The sequence below is a fragment of the Thunnus thynnus genome, chromosome 8, assembly GCF_963924715.1.
Source record: "Thunnus thynnus chromosome 8, fThuThy2.1, whole genome shotgun sequence".
NCBI classification, from domain to species: Eukaryota; Metazoa; Chordata; class Actinopteri; order Scombriformes; family Scombridae; genus Thunnus; species Thunnus thynnus.
In genome coordinates, this window is record NC_089524.1 from 30,461,148 (window position 1) to 30,484,540 (window position 23,393).

The 23,393-nt window shown below is 37.7% G+C and overlaps 1 protein-coding gene across 1 annotated transcript in view; it reads right to left on the bottom strand.

The window, feature by feature from the left end:
* The window catches only part of slc1a7b (solute carrier family 1 member 7b), a 43,821-nt gene extending 37,085 nt beyond the window's left edge, over positions 1 to 6,736 (bottom strand). Inside the window, exon 1 of the mRNA XM_067597928.1 lies at positions 6,507 to 6,736. Within this exon, the coding sequence (XP_067454029.1) occupies positions 6,507 to 6,647 (141 nt within the window). The 5' untranslated portion in view covers positions 6,648 to 6,736. The remainder of the gene's footprint in view (positions 1 to 6,506) is intronic.
* Positions 6,737 to 23,393: the final 16,657 nt, after the last annotated feature.

Sequence of the window (23,393 nt, forward strand, 5' to 3'; positions counted from 1 at the left end):
CTGTATTTTCTTATTATTTTGCTGGGTTCAGGATGCTTCTGGGCGTCAACCTTTGGGCAGTGAGTGTGTAGACCCCAGCCAATAACAGCGTTCAGTGTGTGAAGTCAGGACTCGTAGCGTAGTGACCAGGTTACATCACTATCTCCATCTCTCTCCTCTGCTCTGCTCTCTGTCTCTGTGTCTTGGATGTATAAAGAGCTGCAGGTCTGTGTGTCTGCTTGACTGAGAGTGGGGCTTAGCTACACACATACAGATCAGAGAGGCCACAGCAGACAGGATGAAGCTCTGCATTCACACAGTGCAATGCAATGCTGCACCTTCCTGCTGGGCTGTGTGGAGGTGTGAGCGTGTTTATTTGTGCTTTAGAACATAACCGCCATAAAACTAAAGAAAAAACTTTTATTTATCCGATTCAACACTTTGTTCTTGCCAGTGCCACTCTCTCTTCATTCACTCTCGAGCTTGCTCGACCACCACTGCTCTCTCTCTCTCTCTTGCTCTGCCCTCAGCTCAGTCTAATGGAGCCGGGGAGAAGGGGCCAACTTTGAATTCTGTATTTACAAACACCAACTGACAAATCCTGCATAGCATACCTTTAAGATAAGATAGAAATGTATTAATTACAAAGGATTTTATTAGAATACTGAGTGAATTCAACTTGTTTGCCTCATTGCTCTCTTTGAAATGCGTATGAGATGTATTCAACTATAAATATTGCCATTAGAAAACTTCAGCCCAGAGAATCTCCATCACCATTAGTGCTTTTAGAGAAACCGTAGTGGAGGTAGAATGGGTTTGCTAATGCCTGCCAGTCTCATGCAGCCTAAGTTCAAATGATAGTACAAACATAGCACAAGCAAATCTATTATGGTTGCTGAAGGACAAAATAGATGCAGTTTTCAGTGGAAAACATCACACATCTCATAATTTAGACTCTCTTGTTCTCTTGTTAGCTCTGCTGTTGTGCATGGCAGGAATGTTCTATGTAAGGTACATAGATACAACAGAAAAACTTCCTCTTCAGCAAATGAATGTGGAAACAGCCTTCTAGGGTTAAACTCTGCACTTACATCATTCTGCACAGTGAAGCTCTAACATCCAACTGAAGTAACAATAAGTAAAAAACATTTTTGAGTGGATGGGGACTTTAAGAAAGGCTCAGTTATCCTCTCCCTGTTAGTAACACACATCTAGGAAAGCCATCTCCACTGTAAACCTTGTGCTCACAGTTATTGCAGCTCTCTGTCACAGTGGATGAAAGAACTTGAACACACCAACTGAATGGCACTGGTCTCCTATTACTTGGATGTTACTTCAGTTCTCTAAGTATGTGTGTTGCTCTATATCAAAAAGTAAATGAAAGTATGTAAACACTGATGATCACATATGATAAATGTGTTGTTGTGTCGTTATCAACAGGTGAAATCTGATGATAAGTGTAAATCAAAACCTACACTGTACGTATCTATGGCAGGACTGCAATAGGCTATCATTGTGTCATATATAAATACAGCTACTTTAAGTTTAAATTATCTGAAAGCCATAATAACACCAGTGTCTCCCCAATCTTTTATTATTCCTCTGTCATTGTAGGTTAAAGGGTGTCTATGAAGAGAAGCAGCATCTTTGTACTGTATGGAGTAAAGAAATCATTTCTTGGTACCATCATTCATGTTTCATTTTGTTTTTTTAGGTATTAGAAGTTTAAATGCTTATAATACTACTATGTTCACAAGTTAAATTATGTTAATATTGCTTAGAAACACTGGAAAAAAATCTTTTTACACTATCTACTGTGTATTTTAGGAGTGGGTGAAAAAGCGAATCACACAGTAGAGGTCATAATTCTTATCTTCAGTGGCTCTGAATGAATTCACAAATGACAAAAATTGTAACCACAAGGGCAGTGCAGCACGTGGATAGCGTACACAGCAGGTACACGCTAGAGTTATCTTGTAGTTCATCTTCACAAAAGGCAAGTGTCTGGGCACATTGGATTTAATAGCTTAGTGATAAGCTTTGTGAGACAAAGGTGAAGTATTTTGTCAATACTTTGAACTCCATCAACTAGAGACTAACATTAGCAAAGTGTAGCATTTAACTTTAGCACTAGCAAACGAAACCGGATGACCAACACACACTGCAACACTTTAAAAAACTTCAACCGACATGAAAATAACTCAGTCCACAGTCTGTTTCATTTCTAAAGCCCTGCACCCCCATACAGTGTTTAAACAAGGATGGCTTTTCCCAGTACTAGAGATGCAGCAGAGATGCAGATGGAGACAGACTTTTTTTTCCATTTATTCAAACACACACACGCATGCACACTTCTGTCTTTACAAAAGAACAATAAACCAGTGACAGTCAGTAAATTACTCTCTGATTTCATTAGTCTCAAACAGGTAGGCTGTAATTAATGTACTTAACTTTTTCTCAAATTGTTACACCAAGAATTTGATGTCATTTGTTCTCTCACAGTCTACTAAATCCAGTAGTGTATATAGAAATTACTGTTCTCCTCTTGTAATCAGACTCTTTCTGTATTTTGGGCTTAAAGGTTAGAGGAGTAAGCTTATGACTGGAGGAAGATCAGCACTTGCTCATGTCTCAGTACTACCACTGAGGTGCCCTTAGTATTCAATCATACAGTTCAGTTATTCATTATGGCCATGAATTGATATCTTGTTATTGTTTTACTCACTTCACACATCTGTCACATTCTTTGTCCTTTTAACTGTGAAATTTGCTGCTGATGGTGTGATTCTGCAGATCTTCCTAATACTATAATCCAGACTTATGTCATAGATTTATCCATACATTTCTACTCAGTGTGTTCTTGTGTGTTTACGTAAGTTTGAATTACTTCCATTTTAAATTACATTTCCTTTTTTTATTAGAGGGTAATCCTTTAACTTTTTGCTACTGCAGTGGTCTAATTTCTCCTCAGAGAGGAGTCATGTCTGATCTTATCTCACCTTACTAATGCTGTACATGCACTTACACACACCAGCACACACACTCAGACAGATTGCCTGTACTACAAGGTCTTGACTCTAAACCACCAGGGACTCTGCGTCTTTATTGTGTAATTTCTGTTCACTTTTTCTATGTTTTTTACTGTGTACTTTTATTACACATTCTGTATTTCTTTGTATTTCTTTGTGGCATCATGCTCATGTAAAGCACTTTGTGACGATTGTATGTGAAAGGCGCTATATAAATAAATTTTACTTATTTACTTACTTACTATTGTGTGAAAACTGAAAGGTCTGTACCTCCTGTGTACCTTGTAAGGCGTCACACTGACATGCACTCTTATTTGATGTACAATTAGATAAAGCATTTGTTTGATTGGATTGTAATCCTCCATTGTGAGACTAAAGGAGCCACAGGCTATTTTTAGGCCTATTTAAGAATATGACAGCGCTTTAGTCAGAGGGGTAATGGAAAAGAAAAGGCTGCATTTTGTTTATGGGGCCCCTTCGTAAAGCTGCTCGGTGGTTGTATTTAGAGTGATGTGCTGAAACTGCGTTAGTGTATTTACTGTAAGCTTGTGGGCTTGTTTTTAGCCTGGATTTGTGTATGGATGTTTTCTACCTATCAATCAAAAGTACCAACAACCACTAACACCCCACATCTTACTGCATGTCACACCAATTCAAAGCCATGCATACTTCTGTAGGTTGAGGGTGTTAACAGGGGCGAATCTAGAGAAATATACATGGGGTGGCAAGAGGGTGTCATGGAGACTTTAAGGGGTGGACATACATATATGCTGATTGAATCACAAACAATCACATATATCAATATTTGTTTGTAAAAGCCCCCAAATAGAGATATATATAGATATTTTAACTCAAAAACATTAAATTACTGTGGCACATGAGTAAAGCATTGAATAGAAATATCTAACGGTGGTATTAGAAATCAATAAATTGTTTTATTTCCAAATCTAAAGACATTTTTCCAAATACATTTCTTTTTTCATTGCACATAGGCCTATCACTTAGCATAGGTACATACATAGATAGATTGATAGATTGATAGATAGATAGAGATATTTCTATATATACACAAAATCATTTCGTTTGTCTTTATGATTTTGGATGTTCCAAAACTAAAACCGATAAAAGGACAAGGACAAAACAAATAAAATTGAGAGACTGAAACTTAGGGCCACCTTTAATCTCTACAGCCTAGAAAACAAGCCAAAGCATGGCTGAAACCCACTGAATGATGTATACGAAATGTACTTGCTGACTTGCCTTGCCACAAAATACTGTCTTTTGCACTATTAGACCAGCAGGGGCCACCAAATCTATGCAAAGACTGCTGCAAAAGGTATGTTAAATAACAAGCAAGTCTCATTTGTAATTGTCAGACAATTGTAGAAATAATATGAGTTATTCCTATTAGCTGTCAATCATAAGTCCAACTTGACTGCAATAATCAGTTAATTCACAATGGGACATTCACATTCAGGTTCTATTCCCTACTTCCACAGCTACAGTATATCAAAATGTGACTCCACTGTACACAACTATGAGGTACACTAACTGAATGTCAAAACAGTTTAGGACAACCAGATTGTCCAAAACTGGAGTGGCAAGGCATTTTTTAGGGGTGGCAGGTGCCACCCCACACCACCCTAGTAGATCTGCTCCTGAGCGTTAAGTGCAAGGGTGAATGGACCTCTTTGCTCATCTGTTGCAATTGTGCCTCCTGAATGTAGCTACTATAAGCCAACAAGAGGAAATATCTGATCCTTTGAATTTTTCTTTTGAAACTGATGACAGACAAAAGTCAAATAACTCAAAGAGAACATTTTAAATGTAAATGGAGGAATTAACACTTTGAAGTATGCAAAAAAACAACACATTTATGAAATATTAATGTTGGTAGTGTGTCAACTCTTTAAAATACATGTTGGGGCTTTATTAACCTTTATTAGACAGCACCAGTAGAAACATTAAAAAAGTTGGTTTACAGGTGTTGGGGAGTACTACCACATATGTGAAAAAAATTATATAAAGCCTCTTGTGTCTCCACAGGAAGCGGTGTGAAGTCAGATAAATTGCCTCAAGTGATGTCACTGGAGGCAATGTCAGTTGGGGTGAAGACTACACATTTTGAAAATGAAAAGAATCGGGGGGTGTGGAGTTAGAAAGAAATGAGGTTACTAGTCGTCTGTAGCCTGCTCCTCATCTGTGCTTGAGGCTAGCGGATCGAGGCTACATTAGCTGCTACTAGTATAACACACCAGAATCTCTGACCAAACTGTCAGTGGTTGAGTGGCATTGTGGTTAAAGTAGGTGTGTAGGTTTTGACAAGGAAGTAGAATACATAGATTAAAAAGATGCTATCTATGGTTCTGCTGCTTCAATTTTGATTTATTTATTTTTTACCATATTGTTCATCATTAGTCTGACAATGTAACAGGGGTGTAATGCTAATTCTGTGAGTAAAATTTCCCTTGTGTATGAAAAAAGTCTTGTTTCACACTATCTGACACTATCACATTTTGTATCCACCTGTTCCAACTCTTTGACACTATATGATGTTTACACTAAATTAAAAAAAAAAATCAAACCTAATAATCCATGTTTCTCATGGTTGCATAATTAGGTCAAATTAAAATATTCTACATGTCATATGCATTGCTTTAGATACATTGTCCCAGTAGCCAGTATCATATATTTGGTATCTTTGGAAACTTTGGGATCCCCACTAGAATTTAAAATAAAGTTATGAAGGTCTAAACAACATTTGGTGGCACAGTGTGGGTTTGTGATGACTGGCCCACCAGCATATTGTTGCCTGTTAGGGGTTTAACCTATTTACAACCAATCACACTTCCATTACTGTTGTAGTGTTTTAGACTTCTGTGTTTTCCCAAGCTTTCAAGCAGCTCTATTGCTTTTAATATATACGTATGTCACTGCAGTATGAAAGTCAACAAGCAAAAACTCAAAGCTTATTTGATTCAGGTATTTCATTACAATGAACATCATTTCTGCTTCTATTGTAGTCAAAGGTGTGTTACTGCCGCTTGCAAGTGCAGGTTGATGTGGGAAGTCTGCCGTTTTACAATGCAACAATGACTTACCAGTAACCTATATAAATAGATCACACCTCCTCATGCCTTCTCTTGCTTTACCGCATTTTTATCCATGATTTCACATTGATAGTATGCCTTGTATCAGCATAACGTCTCTGGTTTTTAGTCAGTGTCTGCATCTTTTGACTATTTCATCCATACTTTACATTATTGTTGATCACTTTGGAATGCATGTGTCTTTTATTTTTGAAGTGCTTTTCCTATCTTCCAGGCAGGTCATTATGGTATGAGAATCTAATTTTAGAAATTTAAAACTTGAAAGAAGTCATGCGTCACAGTGAACTTCATGTTGACTATCAGAGTCCTTGGGAAAATATTCTCTCCCAAACACCATCTTCTGCTTGCATGACGTCACAGTGGGTTAAGGGGGAGGAGACAGACTGACCTGCTCTGTGAGGCGCCGTGTCCTCAGGAAGAATCCCAAAAGACACCCAATGACCACAGCCAGCACCGACATGATGAGGAGTCCATTCTGTTTGCAGACATTCTTCACTCTCACCCACACTGCATCCAAAGCCACGGCCATTGTGAGTCACCTGTCCTTTCGTCCTATCAGTAACCCATAAATGTACCCAACCCCAAAGCCTAAAATCCAGGTGTGAGGATGAAAACACAGAAATGAAAGAAAAAAAAACTCCAGGATCACATGTGATGCTGTGTGAAATATCCAATCGTAGTGTTTTTATAGCACCTTTGGGCTCAGCATCCCTCTCGTCCACTCACTGCAGCAATCTGCACTAAGCTAGGAAGATCCTCTCACTTTCCAGGCATCCCCTCCCACCCTGCTCCACCCATCAGTGGGCCTGTGTGTGCTGTGATCCACCACCACCGCCAGGGGGATGGAACAGCTGGTAACCCTCGGGGTTAACATCAACAATCCTGTTAGAGTGCTACTGTATTAAACAGGTCTGAGGCTGGATTAAAGATCCATGAACAATTTGACAAAGGTTAGCAGAGCGGAGCAACCTCACAAGCTTTCTGAACCTGGTACACTGATAGAAAACAGAAGGAGGTCTGTGTGAGGTTTCTGAAAACATCTACAGTCATACTATAAGGGGTTCAATCACTAAGAGACTTTGACTATCATCTACATTATACATCAACATGACATCTGACTGTGTATATGTAATAATTGTTACTCCATGTAAAGTAGGTATACTTGAGCCTTGAAATTGCCGCTGTTTGTTTATTTGGATCTTTGTTGGCTTTTCTGCTACTCTTTCTCAGGTCCACTTAAGAATTTAACACAGAGAAAATACAAGTTAGCACGACTCACCATAAATACACCAGTTAAATACAATGCCCAGGGTGCATTTCAGTAACACCAACAATCCCAGAGCTTAAGAAGTACGTATCATGTACATTTTCCTTGTACTGGCCCTTTATGCAGCCTGTCAGTTCAGCCTCTGTCTGAAAAAAGCTGCTTTAGCTCCTGTCTCTTTAAGGCCCCCCTCCCAGTGAACCCACTCTGATCTGATTGGTTAGCTTCCAGATACTGCATCGCGGTAAACTGCTGGTTGTTTGTCTGTTTTTTGTTCTTTACTCGAAATTGAAGCCTCTCAAATACATCTGCACATATTCAAGCCTGAATCTGATCCAAAATATGAGAGCAGACAATGCAAACAACACATGGAACAACCATGTTTATGAAAGCTGTTTGTGGGAATGTGAAAACAATTAGACGTCATCACCAAGAAGACCTAGAGGTAAAATTGCAAGTGAAGCACTCAGAGAAGGCTGAAACCTGGGCTTTTGACTTGCAGGGAGCATTTGAATGTAGACTTATAACATGTCCCATTTAAAATTGCGTGTGCTGCTAATAGTGAGCAGAAGTTAAAGATTACACTGTTGTGAAAACTGTACAATTTAGCACTTAAATCGATTCACTTTCAGATTCTGGATTATTCTTTTCTATTCTATTCTGGATAAATCCAGCAACTACGGCACTGTGTTTCATTTACAACTACATCAACAAAGAGTTTTCAAATTGCCACACCTTTAATTTGTACCTCCAACTTCTTGTCCATAGCGAAACCGACTGAGGCTCATAAGTATTGCAGAACTGAATACCATCCAGCATGCCAAACAGATAGAGAAACCATGATTTAAAGTTGAAAATTTTCAGACCGATGGCCATAATATAAACCTATCATTACATCATCTGGGAGACTCCTGTGTTTCTAATGGAGGTAGAATTTTTGAAGAAAATGAATGTCGCCCCTGACATCAGATTAAAAACTCTGATATACTGTGAAATACAGAGAGATTTATCTGGAGGTGATAGGCTTAATCAGCATTGTGTGATCTTGTTTGACAAGGGCTTGAATGTAGCAGATGTTCATTTATATGTAAAAGTTTTGCACTGCAGGTTTAATATTTAGTGCTCAATGGCATCTTTCCTTGGACTGTCCCTGCCCTGTAAGATCCACATCCTGTAAATTCCACATACCCAGGTTGTAAAGCTGGATTTCTGTTAAAAATCTGTAGTCTTTAAGCCCAAACCTCATGTGCTTGTCTCGAATTTGACAAAGCTCCTCCAGAGCCACAACAGACATTATACAGTACAGCTGTTGTCACAGGCTGAGTAGTACTCGTCATTACAAGCAAACAGTTGTGGCAAATTGGTAGTACAAGACATACATGATATGGATTCTAAAAGATGCAACACCACAAAACACACACAGACAAGCTCTGAAAGAAGAATTTTAATTACTAAAATATTATTATTAAACACAATAAACATTGACACCCTTATCCATCAGTTACACAATTACTTAATTATTATAATTATATTAAATAAAAATAGAATAACAATCATCATCAATACTATTATTATCATTATTATATGATAGTCATATAAAATTGGAGTGGTTCATGCACTTGATAAAGATAGATCAGTGCTATTTTCATTCTAGCCATCCAATCAGAGGCTGTCAAACTTGATGTGTCAAATTAAAGCAATTAACTATCTGAGGAGAGAAGCAGTACGGTCCACTGGGTTCTGGTTGGAGCCCAAAGAAAGACAGTTCGCTGCAGTTCATCAACTTTAATCCTGACGATGACAGCTATGATTTGGCTGCTGAACTTTCCCTGAAAGGAAAATAACTTTGTGTTGATAAAGGACAAACTATTTCATTTAAATGTGTCCCTTAGCTTTCCAAACCCATCCACTTTATGTAATATCTGTAATGTAATATGTCAATGCTGTATTTTAAATTATGAATAAACTCAGTAGTATTACCTACAGTACCACTGAATCTTTTAACTTCTCACAAGCTGTGCTAAGCAACATCTGTCCCAAGACTGATTTTTCAAAAAGCAGATAAATCAAGTACGTAATTTAGTTTCATACAGAGGTGATAATCAACTAAATATTTTCATCTGCTCTAATTATCTATGATCGTACAATCCTCCTGTCATCTTCACCATTGCAAAAGTTTTCTTCTTACAAGCTTAGGATGTAAGTTGATTTCTACAGACCTCTATTTTTCTAATTTAGTTTGTATTACATATAACCCTTCCTGAATATGTAAAATAAAAGAAAAATGCAATATTAATGTAAATGTAATCAAATTAAATGCATCGACATTGGCCTTGTCTGACTTTCCTGGAGATAGATGGTAATCTTTAGAGTTTTGGTTCTTGGCTTGCTTCTTTGCTCATCATTCAAATTCCAAACACAATGTCGAAATCATAGGCCGCAATGATGAATATTAAACTAGTGAAGATGTCTGACAGGGAGCAGGACCAAGGGCAAAACATGCCTTTAGATCTCCTTCAGTGCCTCTTAATGATGAAGTTGCTCTAGTCCATCTCCTACGTGGAGCTGTTCTTGTACATCTCTGCCCTGTCTAAAAAAGAGAGAGAGACAGAGAGAGAAAGAGAGAGAGAGAGAGAGGGCCCTCCAACATTATACTAACACACAGACATCTGTACTTCAGAGCTTGAAGAACATGGTCCTCGTCAACTGCTAATTTCAGACCACAATAAGCAACATCACTAGACATCAAAATAATTTATTTATTTTTAAAATGAAGCTTATAAATCACCACAGCCAAAACACTCCAGCCTGACTCCGAAAATAAAAATAAACCTTACCCTAAAATAACTGAATACTTGGGTTAATGGTCATGTGGAACAAAGGTATTGTGGAACATATTCTAGTACACATGCAGTTTTTAATGATAACGGTGGCAGATTTACTTCTTGAAACCATGAATTTCAGACAGAGGTAGACAAAAGCAGGCTTCTCATTTCTGGCCGTTGACAACAGTGGCTATCTGATTTTATCAGCTGTAGCTAGCTGGCTAACTATGCTAGCTCCATGAAGTGGTTGAAGATGCTGCCTCAGCTGACTTTTTAGTAATTAATTAAAAGGAGAAGCCTGTAAAAGGGTCTTAAATATGGTCTTGATGGTATACATACATGATATCATGCTAAAAGATTGACGCTGTCAGTTAGTATACAAAAATACGGTTTTCTTCAAAATGATACAAAATGACAGCAAAGTGAGCTGTCTCTGCACCAATCCATAATGTGTTCCCCAGCTGTGAGATGATTCTGACAACCCATCATTATGGTGCTGCCAAAATATAGAACTGTAATTGTTTGATTTAGTTTTTATCTAATTGGTGCTTATGTTATGTCCCATCAGTCATGACTCTTCTTCTAGTCTAGAAGTCTAGTCCAGGAATACAGACCTTTTTGGTGGTAAAAAAAAAAAAAAAAAAAAAAAAAAAACTTTTGCAATTTATATCATGCAGCAAACTGAAATGATAGTGAAGTAAAATCAAAGGCGTACAGAGCCTGCAGATATGTCCCAAACATCACAGACCTTGTTGCATCCAAGACAGAATGGATCCAATGTCATACCACATTCATCTGATATAATAAACACCTCAAATCCATTAACCCATCTCTGTATGAGTACCCTCACCCACCAATCCTTAACAAATGATCTCAATGCAAAAAGACATCTGAAAGAAGTTCTAAAAGAAACTTGCATTTAAACTTGAACAAAGAGTTCACCTAAACAGAACTGACAAGAAGGAACACTGAGAACATCAGTTGAATAATAACTTACCTCAACAAAATAGATAACAAGACTAGGTCAAAACCTAGTATATGGCTAGACCGTGTATGAGACGCTAGAGGAAACAAACAGATACAGGAAGTGGCAACATGTGGTGACCAAGCCTGCAGGAATTGCACCGGGCTTTGACTTAAGCCAATAGGCTCATTCTAGATGAGCCAGGCCTGCGCAGAATTGATCACTGGTGATCACTGCACATTGCATGCTGGTTAGATTTGTGTCCGACCATGGATGTATAATGATTGGTGCTAGATTGGATCGGCCAGAGGGACGATTTGCAAAACTCTCACGAGATTTGTATACGTTGTGTTTTTATTGTGCACATTACCATAGCGCTAACTCTAACCTCAACCCTAACCGCACATGCGAGAGTTCATCCCTCCAGCTTATCCAACCTAGCATTTATCATGTATAATAAGATCCTATAATACATCCATGTGTCCAATTTAATTCCCAACTTGCTCTGACAATATGCACACGTGGGCAACAATAACTTCACAAGATCAAGGTGGCCACAGTTGTTGGAGCCAGGCGCCACAGCTGCTCTCCGCCGACTGCCAGGATCAGAGCATGATGGGAAATGCCTGGCTGTCACCTGATCAAAGAGCTGATTGGCTCAAGTGTTGGATCAACAACATGATGTTTTATGGAAATTTTTCATATTTGTTTAAGTATAAAGATTGGGATTTTATTTATTAGTACTACAGACACAGTATGTACATATATATTAAATCATTATTTCATTCTTCAGCATTAGGAACTGAAATAACATAAAACTTAAAAGTGTCAGTGTATAGATTCTCATCTGTACAGATGTGAAGCCCCAACAGTCTAAATATTTCTGCTTTTCCTTTCCTCTTGCATTTTGAGTAGCTTAGGTTTGATCTGTGTTTTACTTTATTTATTTATTTATTTGTGCACTACAAAGTACTATTTTTATACAATATCAAAAAAATTGATATGTACAAGAAGACATTCACATATAGGTAACAAACCTTTACCTGTACATACTTAGCTAGTTATTCATTTAAAGTAAATAAACCTTTGCACAGGAGAGATAGGAAGCTAAAAGGTTATACAAAGACCTCTCCCAAAAACTAAAGGCAAGATAAATTACATAGAAGGAAATGAACATTTCATTTTCTTTGAATTTCTTTATTTCGGGAATGAGATGTCAATGAGTTTGATTAGCTCGTTATGGTCAGTACTGGCAAGTAGTGGTCTGCTTGCTGCAGTGGATTAATTTCGATGTAAAATAATTTAAAATAGCCTCATACTGGAGATAGCAGAATATCTGTGTGTTATATGTGTTGATTATCACAAAGTACCAGGTAATTTTGATAGGCTGTACTCTACCATACAGAACATCATTAAAACAATATTAGTGATTGAGTAGCCAAGTTTGAGTAGATTGATCTGATAATATTTTATTATGGGAATCAGATCTAACAGAATGTAAATATTTCTGTGACTTCCTGTAGCCTATAATCTTTGAAGGCTGCTGGAAACTGTTCGACTTGACTGCAGCTTTTTGTCACCTCCTCCTGCTGCTGCTGCCTGATACCATCCGCTTTCCAGGTGAGGTGCAGTTCTTCTCAAACGAGCCTAATTTGCCTAATTTGACATAGGGCCTTTCTCAGTACCAAGTATGCCAAGTTAGGACTTGGCAAGTTCAATTCGGGAGTGCAAAATTCTGAGGACAGGAGGACACAGTACAATCATTCTGCAGTTGGAACAGTAGCATTCTTGCTGACAGCAGCAGCTCAGCTTCAACACACCTACATGACTGAACTGTGACAAAATAATCTCAACTCTAAGCTCCACTAACACTATTTTCCTCACAAAAAAATAACCTCATTGACAGAGAGATGCAGTAAATTATGTTATTCAGTCTGTAATGTAGCTATAATAAAAATCCAAACAGTTTTGTAGCTTGATAAAATAAAACAAAATTTAATATAGCATGATCTGTTGATTTTAATACATTTCAATTTATGTAAATGTGCTGATATCTGTACATATAGAGCCCCAGAGGCAGCGCTGTTGTTCTGTCCAGTAAAAACATGAAGCTTCACTTTACATTCAGACAAACTAATGTGGCAGCTACAATTATTAGATTTCATCTGTGAGACCAACATTTATCTTCTAAAAGGAATTATATCAAAATGCCACAGAGACATTAGAGCCAGCGGTAGATCACCAAAGAGCTGCAGGTCAGTTCATCAGATGTTCTCACTGGGATGACAACAGATGTTGACTGGCTGATCATCTCAGGAGTCAGGCTGCTTCTGTGAGATGATTGGCCAGTCTCACCCCACCAGCGGCTCCTCACATCTCTGAAAATGTCAGAGCAACTTCCCAAATAGGTGTTATTTGGATAAACTGACCACATATTGGGCATGTAAATAGTTACTTTCTCGCCTGAAAAAATATTCAAACTTAACAAAGTGGCATTTTAACAGTCCGACAGCAAAAATTACAACAGCTTAATCTCTGCCATCGCTGTTGGTACAAAATGCATTCTGGGATACTTAGCTTCGTCCACCTTTGGCTGACCAGTGATGTAACCTCATCACTCAGTCAGTTAAAAACATTTGCATTTCTTGGACTGGCCACGCTGTTGCGGTCCAGCCGAAAAAAACTCTCAATCTCTGCAGACCTCAATATATTAATTGTACAGTATGTGAGGGGATTAACTACAATTTCAGCTATTTTCTAATCCATGTCTCTCTTGGAGGGAAATTGGCAACAGTGCTTCTTTGTTTGTTTTTCTGAACTGACAGCAACTAAGTTTGTCAATTTAGATCCCTGTAGTTCCTCTCTTTTCCCTCTCCCCTTCCCTCTTTCTCTCTCAACCCAACCAGTCAAGGCAGATGGCCTCCCACCTAGAACCCTGCTTGAGGTTTCTTCCTGTTAAAGGGTTTTTTTTCCTTGCCGCTGTCAGTTCTTGCTCGTGGGGGAATGTTGGGTCTCTGTAAAATAAAGAGTACAGTCTAGACCTGCTCTTTGTGCAAAAGTGCCCTGAGATAACTTCTGTTGTGATTTGGTGCTATATAAATAAAATTGACTTGACTAGTTTCAATAAAGGAGGAGGAGGAGGGGTGCCTATCCTGATCTCCATCCAATCAGTGAAGTGACAAGTTGGAGTTGTTGTAAAAATATATTCTGATGTCCAGTAGAGAGGAATTTTACCACCTTCAAATCATGTCACTGCTTATCCAGAAGGTACTACAGCTGTCTCCAATGACAAGCTGTATTTAAAGGATACCTTCCTCTGCTTTGTGGTAGGGAAGTGGTGTGCATGAGGGCTTTACAATTCAGATGGATTTCATTCAGTAATGTATGTATAAATGCCTTATGAGAATAGCCAGGGGATTAGCAGAAATGCATTTGAGCAGACTTGCATGTATTTGTAGAGTAGCTGTCAGTATACTGGAGTCCTGGCTTATCACGTGAGATCCATAACAATTTCTCTCATGATTTGTTGTCACAGCTGTCATCTACTTTTGGATGTTAATCTGTAGCAAGATACTATGTTGTTGATTTTACATGAAATTCAAAGAGGGTTTTTCCAAACTTCATTCGAATTTTTGTTTAATTTTAAACAAGCATTCAACACTCAGGAGTTTCTCAACATTTTGGGAAATATGTTTATTTGTTCTCTTGCCAAGAGTTTGATAAGAAGATACCACTGTCACGTATGTCTGTTAAGTCTAGATCTAATTTCTCACCAAGAAATAGTTACACTATCAAACATTCTGGAAAACCACAACTTTTTGTTTTTACATTGTATATATATATGGATTAAACAAACAAGATACAACATGGTGCATAGTAAGCTGTACATATGTAGTAAGCTGTACATAAGCTGTACATATGTAAGCTGTACATATATTATTTACCATCGGATAGAGCTAGGCTAACTATTTCCCTCTGTTTACAGTCTTTATGCTAAGCTACGTTAATCAACTCCCAGCCCTAGCTTCATATTTAGCGACATGAGATCGATCTTCTCATCTAATTCTCAGCAAGAAAGAGAGTTAAATGTCGATTTCTTTAATTATATATATTGTAATATTTTAAATGAACAGAGATGTTAAATGTGTAATGACTGAATTAAAAAAAGTTGAACAACAGCTAAAAAGCATCTCAGGCCCCTGTGCAGTCTTGGTGGTAAAAACCATGAGTGTAGTTTGAAGACACACTCCTGTTGTGTGTTTGCACAAGTCTAGCCTGAACTGTCCTGTCTGCTGCACAGATTTTATTTTATTTATTTATTTCACCCAGAGAGGAGTTTTAATCTTTCGTTTGCCCAAAGCCAGAGTGATTCAGGTCGCTTTGTCCTTCACAGTCTGTCCTCATGATGAGACCATGTGTGCGGCGGTCAGGTCACACAGATTCAGTTTGTCAATTTAATTCCCCCTTTTCTTGCAGTGCATAATTCCCATTGGGCTTCAGGTGTACTTTTAAAGACTTGGATATGAGGGAAAAAGATAATGCTATAACTGAGTTATTAATAAACACAATAAATGAAAAGATGGAAAGCAACATGACAGAATGAATTCTGAGGTACTGCAGCATCTCCTATTTTAATTATAACTCTTATTTACTAATAAAATATGAGCAAGAAGGCAATATTTCTTGGTCATGAGCAAAACTACCATGATGCTGTGAAAGAGAAAGATGCTTTGCAGAGCAGAAACCCCTGATAACACATACATAGTCTCTCCTCTCATTCTTTCATATTACATATGGAAGAATCATGAATGAAGTCCAGTGCTGTATCGTGTTGTCTGTGTGTGTGCCAGGAAAGAGCTGCATATGTGTGAGTAAAGTATGTGCTCGTGCTGCTATCACATGTTTTGCCAGACTCCGTGGTCACTAATCCCTCTTTTTTGCCAATATTTCCACTCTATCTGGTTTCATCAGGCAGGGATTACACAGGATTAGACAACCTCCCAGAAGCTGACATGTATTCATTCATTAAAAATCTAAATGCAGTTGCTCACACGCCTCCAATTTAGCCAAAATGCACCAATTAGGCCCAAAGCAAGATCATACATGATCCACGTGTTACTACTGCTGTGTGGAGTTTCTTCAGATTTATTTATGTGAAATATGGCCATTTTGCCATCTTGTGTGCTCTGTGATTATGTAATATAGTGATGACAGCATGGGGCCCTGATGTCATCAGGATAGGAGGGGCATTGAGGTTGTAGTTTAACAACCTTCGTCTGCCCTTTACCTCGGAGCAGCAGGCAATCAGTCTGCAGAGTGTGATCCTCCGGCTGCCTGATTCTCAAAAAGATTACAACTGGCGCTATATAGCACGCAATTTATACTACTGTACTGTCATACACAGAATTGCAGTCTTATAAAGTTGTTATTAAAATGTTCTGAGTAAAACATGCAAGTGTTGACCAATCAGGAACACCTCATAATCATTTCTACACCTCTTTTTCTGATCTTACAGGAAATTCTAACCAATTATGAAAATAAATATCATGTTTCTTTCTGATGCAAACAGAATCAGTTTGGATGCAACCTTGATTCAACCAGTTTTGTTTTCTTTTTTTTTTTTACCAGTCCCATAAAGCCAGACTCTCATTGTGGTCTGCTAAGGCTCATTAGGCATCTGCTTGGGACAGATGTCATTTCAAGTAAGCTGTTCACTAGATGACTGACAGTACTCTCCCATCAACACAAAGCCCACTGACAGCTGATTGGATAAATACACCACTCGCTGGGCTGTGATTGGTCTTTGATTCTGACTTTCAAAATAGAAAAAACATGGAGGTTTTCAATCTGGAAAATATGACATATTTCTCTTGAAACATCAACCAAAATGATAAATAACAAAAAATAGGCCATGCAATTGCTGAAACCTACTTTATTTTATAATCATAACATCTCATACATCTAATTTAATCTAAATCCAAGTAAAATTAATTTCCTGCTCTGTCAATTGTCATGTGCTCTCTTTTGAGAAACAAGATTAAAAGTCTCCAGCAGCACTGTGAGGCTTTGCTTTGGTACAGCAGTACTTTAAGCTGAAAGAGAAATACAAAGTACTGTTGAGGCTGATGGGGAAAGCATTAGTTTTGCAGGTATTGGACCAATTCAAATTTTGACCTGATGATGGTGCTTTTTTGACAATTAAAGGATAATCACAGTTAAGTCATCCTGAGGAGGACATGAATTTATGTACCAAATTTCACGGGATCCCCCTCAAAACATTTCTTTCAAACCCACAAATGTCAACCTCATGGTGGCACAAGATGAAAAGTCAGGCGATCACTAAGTCACAAGGATTCATCCTCTCGGAACCATTTTATTTGTGGACAACTCAAATATTTTTTGTTCTGGGGAGAATTTCCGGCAGCTTTTGGAGTTAATCACAGCAGAGATTAAAAAGTTAAAAATGTGGTTTGACAGAAACAAATTATCACTAAATCTGAACAAAACCAAACTTATGTTGTTCAGAAATCATAAAATAGACACACAAATACAAGTAATGATCAACAACATCAACATTGAAAGAGTATATGAAAATACATTTTTGAGTGTGATACTTGACCCCAAAATCTGCTGGAAACCTCATAAAAGATATGTGAGAATAAAGTTGGCAAGAGGCTTTGGAGTTCTGGGAAAGGCAAGGCACAGTCTGGATCATAAAGCTTTGCACATTCTGTATTGTTCACTTGTAGTGCCATATTTGAATTACTGTGTGGAGGTACCTACACCTACAAAAGTACCCTACAATTATTATGCATACTACAACAAAGAGCCATAAGAAACTGATCAAGGGTAACACTATACCTTGGTAGTAGTTAGTCATGGTGGCTGAGCAGAAAGAAAACATCATGGTTTAAGAACAGTGTTCACTGAGTGATGTGCCTTAGCAGAGGTTAGCGCAGAGAGTGTTGGAAAGGACAAAACTTGAAATCAGCGATAAAGCATTTAAGAGACATTTAAGAGACTACATTTGAGACTGTAACATCCTTGTGAGTGTCACTACTTGTATATGAAAAAGTGACACTATTGTTAAGGAACTGTAAAAGTAATTAAACATATGGCTCAATGTCACTGCCAATACAATAGCATTAAACCAGGAAAGGAAAGTGTAAATAATAATAACAATGATCCATTTTAGTTCTGCTTTGCTCTCTGTATACCATGTACATCATATATTATTATTTCTTTTCAAAAGAAAAATTCAGTTGCTATAAGTGATACATTTTCAGGTGTTTTTGTGTCATCCTAGTTGGTTTTTAGTCCTTGAATGTTTTCCCTTCCAGTTGCTGACAGGAGCTAGCTCCACATATGTCTAAAGGCATTTTGCATGTCAGGAAGAAGTAAATGTAATCCATGAATTCAGGACTAATGAAAGAAGAAGCATATTGTAAGTGCAGTTTAGAAGTGAAGTTTATTAGCTAAACTTTTATCCAAATCAGAGGGATAGAAAGTGTGTTTGCTTTGTCAGTTACCCAACAAGTGTCTGTTCTGTCTCTAGCTTGTGTTTGGTTTCTTTTTACTTTTTAGAGAATGTGGCTGACGTTATTCTATATTTTCCATAATGTCAATGAATACCATAATAAAGACCAAAACTAACATTGTGTTAGTCTGTTTCTCAATCTTTTCTGATTTCCCTATCCTGCTGGTGGCAATCAGCCTCAAACCCATTAGTTCCAACTGAAAACATTAATCTTTAAAAACGGATCATAAATCATCATTTTTTAAGGGCTCTGTAACTTTCTCAAACATCTTGCCACTGCAGTTTTTTGCAATTATTACTCAAACAGGAGGAAATAGTGGATTTGATGGTGACTTATTTCCAGCTGCAGATTAATACCCATTTGGTGTATTCTTACTAGTGAGTATTTCTGGCAGCAGGACGGTGTGTGAGTCAAAATAAACTACAGTGTGTGTTGTGAGGGAAATTAGTGTATGAATATGTATGAATGCTTGTGTGAATTTCTGAAAGGTTAAAAATGCTTAATGACAGAAACCGTGTCTGAGTGTCTGAACAATATGTTCTTGCGTGTATGAGAAACAAAGAACATCTGTTCATGCTGAAGCATATCCTGCCATGTCTGTATGGGTGTGAGTGAGCCTTGCTCTGAGCATTAAAGAAAGTGTCAATGAGGAAAGAAAATTGTTTCTTTCCTCATTGAAGTCAAGGCTCTAACACAGAGAGGTTCAGCCTTTCATTGGTGTTCTTGGATAACAATGGCTGCTCCTCTGGAAGAAAAACTCTTTTTTCACAAACTGCGTGAAGGCACGTCAGATATTTTAATTATTTGCCACTGTCAGGGTTGATAGAGTAAAAAAAATGAAGAAGAAAAATCTGCGGGTGAAAAATGTCAGTATGTCAAGACATCCACACTGAGCTCCACAGCCCCTTCTACAGTAACAAGGACAATGTGTCAAATGTCAGATTCAGCTAATGATCTCTGTGAGATCTGACTGCTACAGCAGAAGAAAGATACAGCAAATAATCATCTTTCTCAGTCATATCATAATGTGATGTACAATACAGCCCTCTGATGTTGTCAGCCAGACCAGTGCTGCAGACATTTTGCCCTTTAAGTATGGTGCCCCCATCAGGCTGATCATTGTTACTGCTGGCTGAAATACCGCAATGTATCATCGTCCTTCCAGTGGCCCAAAGCTTTGGTTTCTGCAGACTTAACCAGTTGTGGAAGAAGTATTCTTTCACCAAAAGTATAAATCATGTAAAAGTACACTATTACAAATAAAAGTAGTGAATAGTGTAAAAGCATATAGGTATTAACAGTGCAATGTTCATAAATATCAAAAGTAATAGTTCTTCTTACACAGAACGACACCTATGAGAGTGTTATATTATTACAGTGTACATTAAATTGGATTTTACTATTACTAATGTATTAACATGTAAGCAGCCTTTTAATGTTGCAGCTGGCTGAGGGCGAGCTAATTTTAATTAGGCCTATTTTATATACCCATATTGTAAGCATTGTTATAAAATCTTAATCTGAAGAGTAACTATTGTTACAGTCACAGTTGGTGGGACAAGGACGTAAGGAAGTTGTCGCAGTGCAGAAAAGCCAGGAACTCCTTTGTTGAAACCGTGATGAACAATGAATAATAACCCTCATCCCTGTTGTATTTTGGTATAGTATCCATCTGCATTTGTGTGTTGACCTACGTCAAACCATCACTGAGCTGTGAGCAGTCAGTGCCAGCTGGCGACACACCAGATGACACTACAATGTATCAGTACAAGTACAATATTTACCCTTAAATGTAGAAAATGCACTCATGTAAGGTAACTCACATTTGTACTTAAGTACAGTATTTGAGTGAATATACTTAGTTACCTTCCAGCACAGGGCTTAAAAGATACAGAAAGTCATTCCTTCAACAGAAGCATAGTTAATGAGAGCATATGACAAGAGCTTTATTATTCTATCTTATCTTTTTGTGATTTGGCAAACTTGTGAGAGAACAATTAAAAGAAGATATGTCAAAACTGATGCAGCAGAGGCTGAGATATGCTGTCTTTTAGTCACAAAAACACTAGATCCAACCCATATACCATAATATAACTTCATAGCCAATTTGTTCACCCCTTTCTGTCTGGTAAGTCTTCCAATGCCCCCCATTTGTAAAGCAGGCTCCCTGTTAGAAATGTGTTTGTCCCCAAGACCAGGCTGAGATAACTGGTAACTGATGACATCATCAGGGTAATTTTTCCAGACTTTAGAAATCTCCTTTAGAGCCTCAGAAGACACAATACAACTGTTTTCACCGACTGAGTAGTAAACGCCATGATGAATAAAGTGATCTTCATAGTCCACACACTGAAGCTCAGTTTAGCCTCTGCAAGAAGAAGCTTTTTTTGAAAGTGAGTAGTTGATATGAGAGATTTTTACTAGTAACTTAGAATGTCAGATATCATACTTACTTGTTTTGCTGTTTATATACTGTAAGTATTTCAAAGATCATGTTTGAAGATGCATAAAAATACTGTGCTTTGAATAATAATTTGTAATAATGTAATATTGTTTCCATATAACATTTTTGTAAGTTGCCTAGTGGACCATGATTGGCTAAAACTAGTTGTGATGTCACAAATCATGCTCATAAGTACATACCTTAAACTGAGATTTAAGGTGGGAACAGAGAAACTTTCCTCCGTCAGATGATGGATGTGAAAACAGCCCTCTAGTGTCAAACTCTACACGTACATCATTCTGCACGGTGAAGCTCAAACATCCAAGTGACACATGTGACACACAGTAACACACATTTTTGGGTGGAGGGGGGAAGTGCTGTTATCAGAAGATAGCAAACATACATATATAAAATATGATATTTAATTTGGTGAAAAGAAATCACAAAAAGGTGAAAAAAATTTTTTTAGACATGTTTCCAAATTTTGTGGAAACAATAAATATCTATCTAATATAAGAAAAAATGTTTGTTTGTTTGGCATTTAACCCCAAATTCTTACCTCAATGATTAACTTTCCTGATTGAGGAAGGTTCAGTTCATCCAATATGAATGGCACATACAGCAAAATCAACACTGTTAAACTTTCCTCCACTGTTGTTTGCATAGCGTGACCTTTGCCAGAACCAGCACACTGCTCTGTGTGGGGGTAATGTTACTCTAAAGCCATGTGGTATTTGAGATATCACGACTGGGATATTACATTTGTGTTAGTAATTTTGACCTTTAATATCAACTCCCTCTTTGAGTCGTTCAGCATGATTATGAAACACTGGAGGACAAACTCAGACCAGTTGCAACTCATATATCATATATCATCTGACTTAGATTTGATAGATAGATGAAAACAGCTTGATTTCTAATGGACATAGACTATAAAGAAAAACTCATATTTGCAGAATTAGGCTTTTTGACATTGACTATAAGGTTAATTGTCTCTGATCAAAACTCCACATGGTGTTGCTGTGACAACTGAAATATTTCCAGATGGTCCCTATTGCATCTTGGTTAGAAGCTATTATTTTGTTTCTGCATCAGCAAACTGTGGACGAGATAAGACGTGTTGTCCAAGATGGAATTCATAATTAGCTTGAGGTCACCATGTTATTCCTCAGCTGTACAGACCTTGAGTAGTTAATAAATCCTGCCTGGATACTACCTCTTCAGTACACCATAGAGAGAAGCAACTTATCCTCCACTTATAAGTACGAAACATTTTGTCTTTGCTGCGTATATACTGTCCTGAAAATTAAGACAACCTACTCTGCTGCTCCTTTGCAATGCAGCAGTGAGCTTACATGCACACTTTTAGAGTATCCTGTGACATGTTTGCCCATGTAATCACCTTATTCTTCCTGGTAACAGGAGCCCATATTGGTTTTAATTAAACCACAATATGCAAGCTAGTTGACTCCAAAAGAAATCAGGATATTATTGTTGCATGCACCTTACTCAGATTTTGGATTATTGAAGGTTTTATGTGCTGATACATCTTCAACTCAGGCAAAAATGTAAAATATGCAGAATGATACAGTGATCTACATGTCAACAGCTGTGACAGACTGACACTGATCAGAGTGGGGGATACGTGTTGGCATATTTCATACTTGTCTTTATTTGTAACTATTAGCTTCATTATGTAATGGTTAATAAATTATCTAGTAATTCAGAGAGGCCTCACTGCTAGAAAATATACTGCCACAATATCATCAAAACTTGCATATGAACATTTTCAGTATTTAGAAGAAAAACACTGAAATTACTATTCATGTGGAACTCCAAAACATTTTTACTACATGCTACAATTTGATAGACATCTTTTGGCTCTAGCTGGCTAACATGACACATGACATTTCAGCGAGAAGCAGCAGGAAGTAGCAATGGTGCACAGCTGCTCCCTTATTCTGGAAAGTTTATCAGTGTTAGCATGTATGAGAATCTGTTGTTTACAATCAAACAATATAAGATGCTAGATATATGATAGATGTGTTTTGTTAGTGCAGTACCTCATGTAAGTTTTATTTATCAGCCACTCAGGATCATGAAAAGAGATTGTACACCTGCTGCATGCATTTTACATCCAGTGCCATCAGTCTGCAGCACTATCAGCCGGCTCCAAGTCTAAATCTAAATTTTTACCTGATGATGGTACTAGATGAAACTTAAAGGATCACCAAAGATATT